Source organism: Littorina saxatilis, linkage group LG5 (assembly GCF_037325665.1).
Source record: "Littorina saxatilis isolate snail1 linkage group LG5, US_GU_Lsax_2.0, whole genome shotgun sequence".
NCBI classification, from domain to species: domain Eukaryota; kingdom Metazoa; phylum Mollusca; class Gastropoda; order Littorinimorpha; family Littorinidae; genus Littorina; species Littorina saxatilis.
Genome location: NC_090249.1, coordinates 32759886 through 32772385, shown reverse-complemented (window position 1 = coordinate 32772385; position 12500 = coordinate 32759886). Strand labels below are relative to the sequence as shown.

The 12500-nt window shown below is 41.7% G+C and overlaps 1 protein-coding gene across 6 annotated transcripts in view; it reads right to left on the bottom strand.

Annotated features, from left to right (window-relative positions):
- LOC138966907 (uncharacterized) overlaps window positions 1-12500 on the bottom strand; it is a 272207-nt gene that overhangs the window by 84086 nt on the left and 175621 nt on the right. For 5 of the 6 annotated variants that reach the window (XM_070339303.1, XM_070339301.1, XM_070339300.1 and 2 more), the window contains exon 3: window positions 1354-1596. The exons of the other annotated variant lie outside the window; for it this stretch is intronic. In XM_070339303.1, the coding sequence (XP_070195404.1) occupies window positions 1354-1596 (243 nt within the window). The remainder of the gene's footprint in view (window positions 1-1353; window positions 1597-12500) is intronic. 6 annotated transcript variants of the gene reach the window in all.

Sequence of the window (12500 nt, the reverse complement as noted above, 5' to 3'; positions counted from 1 at the left end):
AATGACGACATCGACGAAGGACCAGCGAATGATCCTTCAAAGGGGGGTAGTGCAAGTGGAGGGTTTGAGAGAACCGTGCGGCAAAACACTCGACATCGACTGGTCATCTTATATTCTGTTAACTAAGAAAACGTGCTAAAAACACACACACACACACACACACACACACACACACACACACACACACACACACACACACACACACACTATTTTGGGCCTATTTAAAATAGTCCTGACTACAACCTTCTTGATTATGTACATGTTATTGTATGCATAAATGTATACATCCTACAAGAAGAAAACGTGTGAACGCCTTTGATTCGCTTCCCCCCTCCCTCTTTTCTTTCTCTTCAGAATACCTTAATTCTTTTCTCTTCAGCGTGTCAAAATTAACATTACCGATGTTATTAGCCCAACGCAAGGAAGAAGGTCGTTACCCTAAGAAAATCCAAGAAGGCAATGCAACCTTCTCATAAAGTATCTCTTACACTGTCTCTCGAATTTGTTTTCAATCAGAGAGCATTTTAGACTTTAAAAGCCTGGCTGAGGAAATGTTAATGAACTTGATAACTAGCTTGATGAAGTAAACAGTGCAAAAAATATTATCACGTGCAGAGAAATCATCAGTCCCCCTCCTTCTCCCGGCCTCGACCTTCTCGAAACCGTTGCTGTCTGGGTCTTTTTGACACTCTCCCATTTTAAACCCCTGAATAAGTTCCACTTATATTCCTTGCAAAATTAATGGAATATTCTAACTCTCACCTGCCTAGAAAATGTTTACGTTTATAATCTACACCGCACTTCTTTTTCCTTTTCTTTTGGTAAACCTGCTTACACACTCATCAACTCTTGTCTAGTTAAATACTGTTGGACGAGACAAAACGACAGCGTCACTTTTGAGCTTATTTCCTCTTTTGTAAAATCCCACGTCAGACGCAGAATGACAACGAGCCACTGACAATGATACATTTTCCAACTGTCGTGTTTAGAGATACTAAACGGAGTTTTTAAAAACAACCACCAATAAAAGAATCGGCGATTTCCCTGGGTTTGACACTTTATGATTGGCAAGGCCCTTTTTGCTCAAGAAGCATTCAATTATGTGGGTTTGCAGGGCCTTTACGTTCTAAAAAAGAAAAAGAAAAAGAAAGACACAATCAATCATTTTACACTCAAAATTATTTGGTGGTATGAATTGTTTGCACGACAATAAAGGTACCTTTAAACAAACAAACAAAAAAAAGGGGGGGGGGGGAAGAATACACTCACTAAACCTGATGACCAGTCGATGTCAAAAGCGTTCTCAAAGGCCAAACACAGATTCTCAGCGACCTCTCCCTTTCCCTCCCTTACCTGGCGGTACGTTTGAGAGGCCATCCCGTGACGCGATCTGTCAGGTAAAACGTCCCGTTCCTGCCCTCTAAGCCCCGGGGGGACAACCCCTGGGGGTCGGACAAGAGAAGCACCCGGTTCTTGGCGTCGCGCAAGGGGGAGGAAAGGCCCCACGGGGGCAACCCTGTTGCAGTTGTCTTGGTTTCTGACGAAGTTGTTGTTGTAGTTGTTGCTGTTGGTAGTGGCGTAGAAAGGCCGTGAAGGCTGAGGAGTACACAAAACAATAGAAAATAAAGAGAAACCGATGCAAAATTAGGTCCGAAACCATTTTGGGGGGAAGAGAAACAAAAGCGAAAAAACAAGGCAACCAATCGTGAAAAGGTGTATTTGCTGAAACAAAACTTTTGGGGGATAAGTGACCTCATTTAAAAGAAAACAGCACGGAAAAGAGCAGAACTGAACAGAAAAAACCCACACACAGCCAAACAGAAAAGTGCGGAACAGAACTGAGCAAAACACAAAGAAAGAAAAAAACAAAAACAATATTGATGCGAGAAGAAAAACTAAAGACCTGCAGACAAAACAACGACAGAATATAACAACAGAAGAACGTGTACTGAGCTCTCTTTGATGCCGAAATTCATCTTAAAACACAAATACATTATTCGCCTCACAACACCCCCCCTCCCCCCCCCCCCAACAACACCCGCCCCATCCACCAACACCTTAACAGAAAATAATGCAAACCCCCTCCCCTCAACCCCCCTCCCCCAAAAAACACGGTCGAAAAATAACAATTGTTGGGGTAGGTCAGATAAACCAGTCAGTTCGCACAAATTATCCACACATGAGAAACATCAAATGCCATGCAAAGTGAACTACAACTGATTAAAACTATACGCAATTCCTGTATGTTTTCAATGGAAGCATAATGCTCCTCTTAAAAAAAAAAGAAAAAAAATGCAGACATTCATCAGGCTGATGTCTTCTTCTTCTTGGCGTTCGCAGAGGTCAGGCTGATGTTAATGAGCACTACATATGCAAATATCATTTTATCAACAACATTACTTTGTTGTTTGGTTGATGTTTTTTTGTTGTTTTTCCTGTCCTAGATATAAAATAGGACTCAAGTAGGCAACGTGCGATTGCTGCGAAGCTTAAAAATGTCGTTGAAGCAAGCTGTTTATGAATCTCAGACTAAACCCTAAACTGTTATGCCTCTCACCAACCCAAGGCCGTCTCTTCCAAAACATTTCCAGAGCAGAAAAAAGCCAAGCATCCAGACAGACTGAGACCTTGAGAGTCGCCTTAAACTTAAAAGAACATTGGAACAAATTTTAAACTGTGATGCAATAGACATAAGCGGCGTGATTTACGTTCTTGTCCAAACACTTAAATGCACAAGACAAGTGCTCATACAGTCTGTAAATTAAAATAACTTGCAAGCGTCAGCCGCGGCATGCAGAGCTGTTCGCTTGAAAGATAACTATCCAAAATTGTGTGTGCCTGGTGAAGGTGAGAAGCATTCTTGCCTAAAACGAATAACATCATTCGACCTTGGAGTGTAAACAACAGGATATTCAATTTGCAAAACATAACAATTTATTACCCACGAATGCCATGACAAAGTCAGGATTTGAGCACTTGAAGGCATTCATTTTGTGCAGGTGCGTGTGCGCGCGTGAGTACATGATAGTATGTGAATCTCCGCAGGTAGCCACTAGAAGCAGGGCAGATGAACCAATGTCACGCAAAAAGATTACCTAATTACATGCCAAGCGATTTGGCATCGACGGAGATCTAGATAGGAGAATGAGCAAAAAGATGGAATCACTGCTGCACGCTAAACTCAAGTTGTTGACTGCAATGGTAGATTTTTTTAACGCTGCCTATGCAATAAACTTCCATTGCTTTCATCTCTTCTGCAGATCTCAATAAAACAGCGATGCACGTCGAAATTAGTTTTAGGTGTGCGATATTATTTGGGACGGAAAAAAAGACACCCCCATCCCCCCCCCCCCCCCCCCCCCCACACACCTTCGCCCGTAGTGTGTGAAAATGAAGATCCCACGCAACTGTTCATACCTGTCAGCTATTCTTTATTTCTTTATTTGGTGTTTAACGTCGTTTTCAACCACGATGGTTATATCGCGACGGGGAAAGGGGGGAGATGGGATAGAGCCACTTGTCAATTGTTTCTTGTTCACAAAAGCACTAATCAAAAATTTGCTCCAGGGGCTTGCAACGTAGTACAATATATGACCTTACTGGGAGAATGCAAGTTTCCAGTACAAAGGACTTAACATTTCTTACATACTGCTTGACTAAAATCTGTACAAAAATTGACTATATTCTATACAAGAAACACTTAACAAGGGTAAAAAGAGAAACAGAATCCGTTAGTCGCCTCTTACGACATGCTGGGGAGCATCGGGTAAATTCTTCCCCCTAACCCGCGGGGGGGTGTCAGCTATTCAGACAGATGATAGCTCCATATCAAGATCTACTTTGCAGATAAAACCACTGGAACTGCAGCGTACATGTTCTGTTTGCAGCGACATAGTTTTCACTCGTTTCTCTCTCATCGCCACTGCAGCTGTTGCTGCTGCTATTTTTGATTGATCCAGGTTAACCGTGAAATTATTATTTTGTTTCACGGAAAACTATGTAAAAACTTGGATTTGTGTGTGTGTGTGTGTGTGTGTGTGTGTGTGTGTGTGTGTGTGTGTGTGTGTGTGTGTGTGTGTGTGTGTTTGTGTGTGTTAGTGCGAGGTTTGGGGGGAGAAGCTGAGTACCTGCGTGCGTGCCTGCGTGTGTGTGTGTGTGTGTGTGTGTGTGTTAGTGTGTGTGTGTGTGTGTTAGTGTGTGTGTGTGTCTGCATGTGTGTCTGTGTGTGTGTGTGTGTGTGTGTGTGTGTGTGTGTGTGTGTGTGTGTGTGTGTGTGTGTGTGTGTGTGTGTGTTAGTATGTGTGTGTTTGTGTGTGTGTTAGTGCGAGGTTTGGGGGGAGAAGCTGTGACTTGTTTCGTGTTTTGGTGGGTCTAGCCTGAGCGTGATATACGTATTTTTGCAGTAAAATGTTTAAAAAAAAAGTAACATTCTTTCTTTACTTCCTCTTTTTTTTCGTTCTCATGTGTGTGTCTCCCCTCATGCGTTGATTGATTCGAGCAAAACGCTAACGTCTATGAAACGTGTGAAGTATTTCTCAGTCTAGTTTTCACTCGATCTTTCAGCCCAAAATTAGCAAAATCTGAAAAAGCGCACGCCTAACAATCGTGACTGAAGTGAGTGGCTTTCTTTTTCTTCTTTTTATATTTAGTCAAGTTTTGACTAAATATTTTAACATCGAGGGGGAATCGAAACGAGGGTCGTGGTGTATGTGCGTGTGTCTGTGTGTCTGTGTGTGTGTGTGTGTGTGTGTGTAGAGCGATTCAGACTAAACTACTGGACCGATCTTTATGAAATTTGACATGAGAGTTCCTGGGTATGAAATCCCCGAACGTTTTTTTTCATTTTTTTGATAAATGTCTTTGATGACGTCATATCCGGCTTTTCGTGAAAGTTGAGGCGGCACTGTCACGCCCTCATTTTTCAACCAAATTGGTTGAAATTTTGGTCAAGTAATCTTCGACGAAGCCCGGACTTCGGTATTGCATTTCAGCTTGGTGGCTTAAAAATTAATTAATGACTTTGGTCATTAAAAATCGGAAAATTGTAAAAAAAAATAAAAATTTATAAAACGATCCAAATTTACGTTTATCTTATTCTCCATCATTTGCTGATTCCAAAAACATATAAATATGTTATATTCGGATTAAAAACAAGCTCTGAAAATTAAATATATAAAAATTATTATCAAAATTAAATTGTCCAAATCAATTTAAAAACACTTTCATCTTATTCCTTGTCGGTTCCTGATTCCAAAAACATATAGATATGATATGTTTGGATTAAAAACACGCTCAGAAAGTTAAAACGAAGAGAGGTACAGAAAAGCGTGCTATCCTTCTTAGCGCAACTACTACCCCGCTCTTCTTGTCAATTTCACTGCCTTTGCCATGAGCGGTGGACTGACGATGCTACGAGTATACGGTCTTGCTGAAAAATGGCATTGCGTTCAGTTTCATTCTGTGAGTTCGACAGCTACTTGACTAAATATTGTATTTTCGCTTTACGCGACTTGTTTTTTTTTATGTTTGCAGCCAGGAATAGTGCTTCCGCCGAACACAAAAGAAAAATGGCACCGCTTGGAGTGGACAAACATCAAAGCTGTGCTTCAGCAAGAGTTTGGCAAGCACAGATCTGCCAAAGTTGCGAGGTCTTGATGGAAACGGCTTTGAAGCAACACTTGACTTGTTTTTCTGTTCTTTGAAAACTAAATCTCCCGATTCAGGGTCACCAAGCACTTGTCTCTTCTGTAGCTTCCTATCTGGTCGGTAAACAACGGCAGACGTAAAAGGAAACAAGCACTTTCTGGCTTTTCTAAAATAAAATCCCTCGTTCTGGAGCACGAAACTGCGAGTACATTTGAACTTGACATTCGTTTCAGAATGTGATACCGAGAAAAGCTAATTTTTACTTAGAATAAGCATTATATGCTTGAGATAGTTATCTTAAAAACCATGTATTTTTTGGTCATGATAAAAATTGAATAATTTTTGTTTAAACCAAAAGCTCATTGGCTATTCTAGACTTATGGAAAGTTAAGACCATTCTGAATTATTTACGTTCAACTATTGAAATAATAACAGTAACTTAGACTAAACGGATGATGTCAATTTTTGTAAACATTGTTATCTCTGTATTGTTATTAACTACATGCACAATAATTAAGAATCTAATTACTAATTGTAAGGCCTACTATATTGGACAACGTATAACACGGCAAATACCATACACAAATGACAAATATATATGCATATACATATATCTAACATGCCACGTGCATACAAACTACGTACACTATGCATTCAGACCAATCCAATATTACATGCTGATCGGTACATGGTGCCATTAGACACAAAAATATATTCCCATTGACAAACACAGACAGACAGACAGACAGACAGACAGACAGACAGACAGACATTCTGCCATGTTCGACCTCTGACATAGTCTGACAGTGAAAGAAAACAAAACTTGACTAAATGAAGAAAGAGACCTTTTTATCAGCACAAAGAAAGGGTCGTGCAGATCCACGGGACCTATCTTTTGAAGATTACTTTGCATTCTCTCTCCACTGATTTGGGCGCAACCCTGCCTACCGCTAATTGCTCGCTAACAGCCTTCAGAGCCACCCCCGACACACCTCTGCCTGGGGAGAACAGCGGTAGCCTTCACGTCATCACAGGTAGAGGTGGAGTTGATGTGAGAGACGCATCTCTAGGCTGAGGAAAAAACCCACTCCGTTCTTCTTACATTTGGGTGCAATCCTGCCCAGTAAACTTCGCGTGCTACTAATCCCTAGCCGTTCAGAACCAGACCCCGACATGACTCTGACAGCGAAACAACAAAAAGATGCCTCATCGTCATCACGAGCACGAACTCAAAATTTGCGCAAAAACAAAACAAAACAGACAGACGGCTAACGTTACCGTCTTGTTTTGTCAACACATAAAAATTCCAATAACCAATATTTCTTTTTTTTCTTCTCATCGTTGTTGTTGTTGTTGTTGTTGTTGTTGTTGTTGTTGTTGTTGTTGTTGTTGTTGTTGTTGTTGTTGTTGTTGTTGTTGTTGTTGTTGTTGTTGCGCAAAAACGTTTAGCCAATCCCAACCTGCTCCGGCATAATCCTGCCACGCCCTCATTTCGCGCTAACAGGTTTTTAGCTCAGAACCAAGCGATCAAAGACCACAAACCGGCAAAACAACAAAGGTAGCCGGCTCATCAACACAGAGAAAAAGTGTTGTTGATGTACGGGGCTTATCTTTGGGGAATTACTTCATCACCCTCCAGACACCGCTTCCAAAACTCACCCCTAATTTCCTCCCTGGGAACGAATTCCTGGAGTGCTTAGCTCTTTACTGTGTAAGTACTGTTGGGGCACTTGGTAGGTACCACTGAGCGGTTACTGACTTAGAGGTAGCTATTGGTACTGAAGAAAATGAGCTACCATCCCCCAGGTAAAAATAATTGAGGACTAACCCGGTACTTTAAGGGCTTTCAAGTGTCACTTTTTACTGGGTGGCCGAGTGGTAACGCACTTGCGCTCGGAAGCGAGAGGTTGCGAGTTCGACCCTGGGTCAGGGCGTTAGCAATTTTCTCCCCCCTTTCCTAACCTAGGTGGTGGGTTCAAGTGCTAGTCTTTCGGATGAGACGAAAAACCGAGGTCCCTTCGTGTACACTACATTGGGGTGTGCACTTTAAGATCCCACGATAGACAAAAGGGTCTTTCCTGGCAAAATTGTATAGGCATAGATAAAAAATGTCCACCAAAATACCCGTGTGACTTGGAATAATAGGCCGTGAAAAGTAGGATATGCGCCGAAATGGCTGCGATCTGCTGGTCGATGTGAATGCGTGATGTATTGTGTAAACAAATTCCATCGCACACGGCATAAATAGATCCCTGCGCCTTGAGTCCGAGTCAGAAGATACGCGCGCGATATAAGACTTCACATAACATAACTTTTCTGAAGAGTAACGTGGTTTGAAAACGATTTATTACCTCCTTGATATATACCAACTGCGAAATACAGCTAACCCGTTTTCTTCTCTAGTTATAGTACTTCTTTTTTAAACCGTTGCGTATCATTAGAAATAATACTGAGACAGAAAAGAAAGTGTTTGTTTGACTTCTTACTTTGTGACCTGAAAATAAGCAGTGTCGTCTGCGCTAAACGGAAACTTCACGTTCGATTTCTTATCTTTTGAACTGTGGTACAAGCACTGCCGTTTCTGTGTTATTCAGAAACGAGAATTCTTACTCTGCTGAATTAAAAACAAATCCTAGTTTCTATGTTTGTCTCACCAAACTCCTGAATCTTTATTTCTCCTCCACTACCAACACCCTTACATCCAGGCTTTCTCCACCCATTCCATTCTCACGATAGTTGAGTCAGGTCGATCCAAAAATTCCTTTATCAGTCACGGCTACCTGAAAACACCCAGTCTAAACGTGTGTGGTCTAAGGCCCTTCCTGCAAGCATCAAAGGATAGCAAGCCTCTGTTCGACATTTGTGGCGTTGCACAATAAACTGATCATCAGCATAAAAAACGTAGCAAACATCAAAGTGTGGGTGTTTTGTTGTTGTTGATCCGGCTAAGATGAAAATGAGCATACTTGGGTGACACTTAACTAGCCATCCGAATACATTTTTCAAGCTTTAATTTTTAAATTTTTGAAAGGAATAAGGGTGGTTTTTATTTTCAGAATCAATTGAAAACTATTATTTATGCTGATTTGAACTGTCGCGAGCTAACTTCGTATCTTCTTTTGGGTTAGATGTAGCGCATGTTTGAGGGGAGAGAGAGGGAGGGCTCAAGCTTGCAATAATTCAGAATAGATGGCGTTAAACAGCGGAGAACCTTTCCAAATGAGAGTATCAGAGCACATCTTCAACTAAAGGGATACACTAAGTCTTTGTCACATTTCAGCCAGGCAGTGTACATTAAAGCCATATGTGCTCGATGACTATACACGCTAATTGCTTTACCAACAGCTGGAGACATGCTAAATTAAGTTCCCTGCAAAATATTGTGGTCTAGGACCCCTTCAATGTTGAGATATGTTAATTTTCATTTTGATCTGGATCGTCCTATTTATAGATTTGCCAACAGAGGTAGCGTTGACGCAAGGGAAATAACTCCGCGTCTTTGTTTACATCCAAAGTTTTTGAGACTCTAAAACAAGCTGTAATGCATGTATATGGTCCGCGCATGGCGACATATCGTCATTACATGGTCTTATGGTGCGTTTGACATCGATTATGGGCAAACTACACTTTGTAAACACGGGAGCGCGTACATATGCCTTTAAAGCTACAGTTCTTCTCGTGCAAGTTATCATGTTCGCCATCACAGATCTGTTCAGGCTTGTACACGGTGTAACAGCATACATCCACATCAGACACATACCAACACATCCTGGCTGCTTCCTGTGCAGGGTTTGTTTGTTTGCTTAACGCCCAGCCGACCACGAAGGGCCATATCAGGGCGGTGCTGCTTTGACATACGTGCGCCACACACAAGACAGAAGTCGCAGCACAGGCTTCATGTCTCACCCAGTCACATTATTCTGACACCGGACCAACCAGTCCTAGCACTAACCCCATAATGCCAGACGCCAGGCGGAGCAGCCACTAGATTGCCAATTTTAAAGTCTTAGGTATGATCCGGCCGGGGTTCGAACCCACGACCTCCCGATCACGGGGCGGACGCCTTACCACTAGGCCAACCGTGCCGGTCTGTGCAGGGTACATTTGTCTTTTTCTGAATTGTTTTAGCAGAAGGTGTCAGTTACAAAATTAATTCCCCACAAAAATGCCAATAATTATGCACGAAAACCAGCCACCCCGGTGTTTTTTTAATTTTTTATAGTGAGTGCCCAAGTTGAAGGATGATGTTCTCACGTGCAAAAGCCTGAACATATTTGTGTTTGGGCACCTTCAACCGTTTCGAACGAAAACATACAAATCGTGGCACTGTTACTGTACTGAGCTTCCTGCACATGCAGACACGTACCTTCCATTAATCAAAGGTAATGCAATTCTGATATCTATGATGCGAACGAAGTTCTGCATGGCTGGGAAATATTATTAATGATAATAAGAAAAACAATCCTCCCGGACCCGAAAGTACTTTCACGCGGAATGCCTGGCTGCTTGCCCGCTGCCAAAAAATTAAAGAATGTTGTTTTAAATAAAACCGTTACGGCCTATCATTTTCTGTGTTTTTATTCCTCTAAAAAACAAACCCCATTACCTTTTGCATTGCTACAGAAAAGGTGTGTAAATGAGGGAAAAAACGTATTGCGTAATATTTTTTTCTTACGTTTCAGATTTCTTGCATCGATAGCACAAAAGGGTGTCCAAACCCAATAAAGCCAAAGCATTCATCTATTTCGTTTATGTTCGCGATTTTTTTTGCCAATAAAACTTGGGCGGGATTCTCCTTGCCGGAATAGCTTCTTTATAGTTTTATTCAATGTCCCCCTGCTTGAGATTGCTTCGTGAAAGCGTAAAAAACATACTGGTTTTTGTTTTCGGGGACACAACGTTTGACAGAATTTTAAAGGTCCATGTCTTTTTTGTTTGGTAATGTCCTTTTTTTTATCGGTCTGAAATCTGATCACCTTCATCGTCACAAACCTGCAGTGAATCATCATGATTATGACTTTGATTATGATCCCCATCAAGGACTGGGTGGCCGAGTGGCAACGCACTTGCGCTCGGAAGCGAGAGGTTGCGAGTTCGACCCTGGGTCAGGGCGTTAGCAATTTTCTCCCCCCTTTCCTAACCTAGGTGGTGGGTTCAAGTGCTAGTCTTTCGGATGAGACGAAAAACCGAGGTCCCTTCGTGTACACTACATTGGGGTGTGCACGTTAAAGATCCCACGATTGACAAAAGGGTCTTTCCTGGCAAAATTGTATAGGCATAGATAAAAATGTCCACCAAAATACCCGTGTGACTTGGAATAATAGGCCGTGAAAAGTAGGATATGCGCCGAAATGGCTGTGATCTGCTGGCCGATGTGAATGCGTGATGTATTGTGTAAAAAAAAATTCCATCTCACACGGCATAAATAAATCCCTGCGCCTTGAATATGTGCGCGATATAAATTGCATAAAATAAAAAAATAAAAAAAGTAAAAAAATCCCGCGCGATATAAGCCTCATATTGATTGATTGATCATCACCGTCGTCATCATCAAGAATGATGATACTCATCAACAACAATACATCTACTTTTCCACCTCCATCCCCTTCCAACATACACACACAACAACTACCCCTCCCCACCACCACCACCACCACCCGCCCGACAGTACCCTTCTTCCTCCATGTCCTTGTAACTTTTACTCCTTCTCCTCCTCATTCTACATTTTTACAAAATGTCTTCCTTTTGTTTATAAGCATCGTAATGCAAGGAAAACAGACCCAACAAAAAATATGCGTTGGAATATTTTTCCCTCAGCGTCACGTCTAGTACACCCTACACCTAAACCAACATAAGAAAAGTTATGACTTGCCCCTGGAACGGAAGGCCGCCAAACCACCTGTTGTGAATGGGTTGAAGTGGGTGCTTTCCATCAATAACTGTCGCCCGGGAGTTCGATTGCTATCTGCTTTCCACTTTCTACTACGTCGTGGAATGGACCGCGGAGAGGGAAGTTTGACGTAGTCTGTAGATTGCTTCTGTTCAAATTATATATATGCTTAATTTCGATCTTTTGTAACGCATTCGCTGTCGCAGGATTGGAAATACTGGAATATACATTTAAAACAATTCTCATTCAGGCTTCATAACACTCCAACCACTATCAAATCTTAGTTAATAGAAATTTAGATTTTACAATAGCATACATTCACTTTTTCTAAAGGACGAGTTTCAAACTCAACCCAATAGATAGCACGTCGCTAAGACATTACGGAACAAGTCGTCGACCAAAACCCAAATTGACTAAGTGTAACAACAACATATTACAAACAAACAAAAGAACAGACCGACGTTAAATTACCGGCCAACGATCGTGAAACCTAATCTAAAAAGATCAACAAAAACACGCCTAGCAAAACTTAATCACCTTTTCATTTGGTAATGGATCAAACACGTGGGAGCCTTCCACATTAACTGAATGATATGGTTGTTATCATCATTACACAAAGCCCAAATGAACACGTGCACCTGAGTATTCAGATTGACCATACCAATATTACGATCGTCATTATCACACAAAACCGAAGGGGCTACCATCTCAATCGACAATCGAGCACAAAGGACAATCAGCCACACACAGATATCCGTCAGTCGCCCGAAGCGAGTTGTACGTGCATAACCCCATTTCCCTGCTGACAGTTTCTACATCATCCGTCTTTCTGTATTGACTATGGCTGTTCAGTTGTGTAACTGATCGCCTCTGATTAGCTTGTTGTTCTTGCTCGCGGGCGTTGTTTGTGTGATTACTTTGTTCGCCGCTGGACTGAAAAGGGGTGGTCGTTGTAGTGAATCAT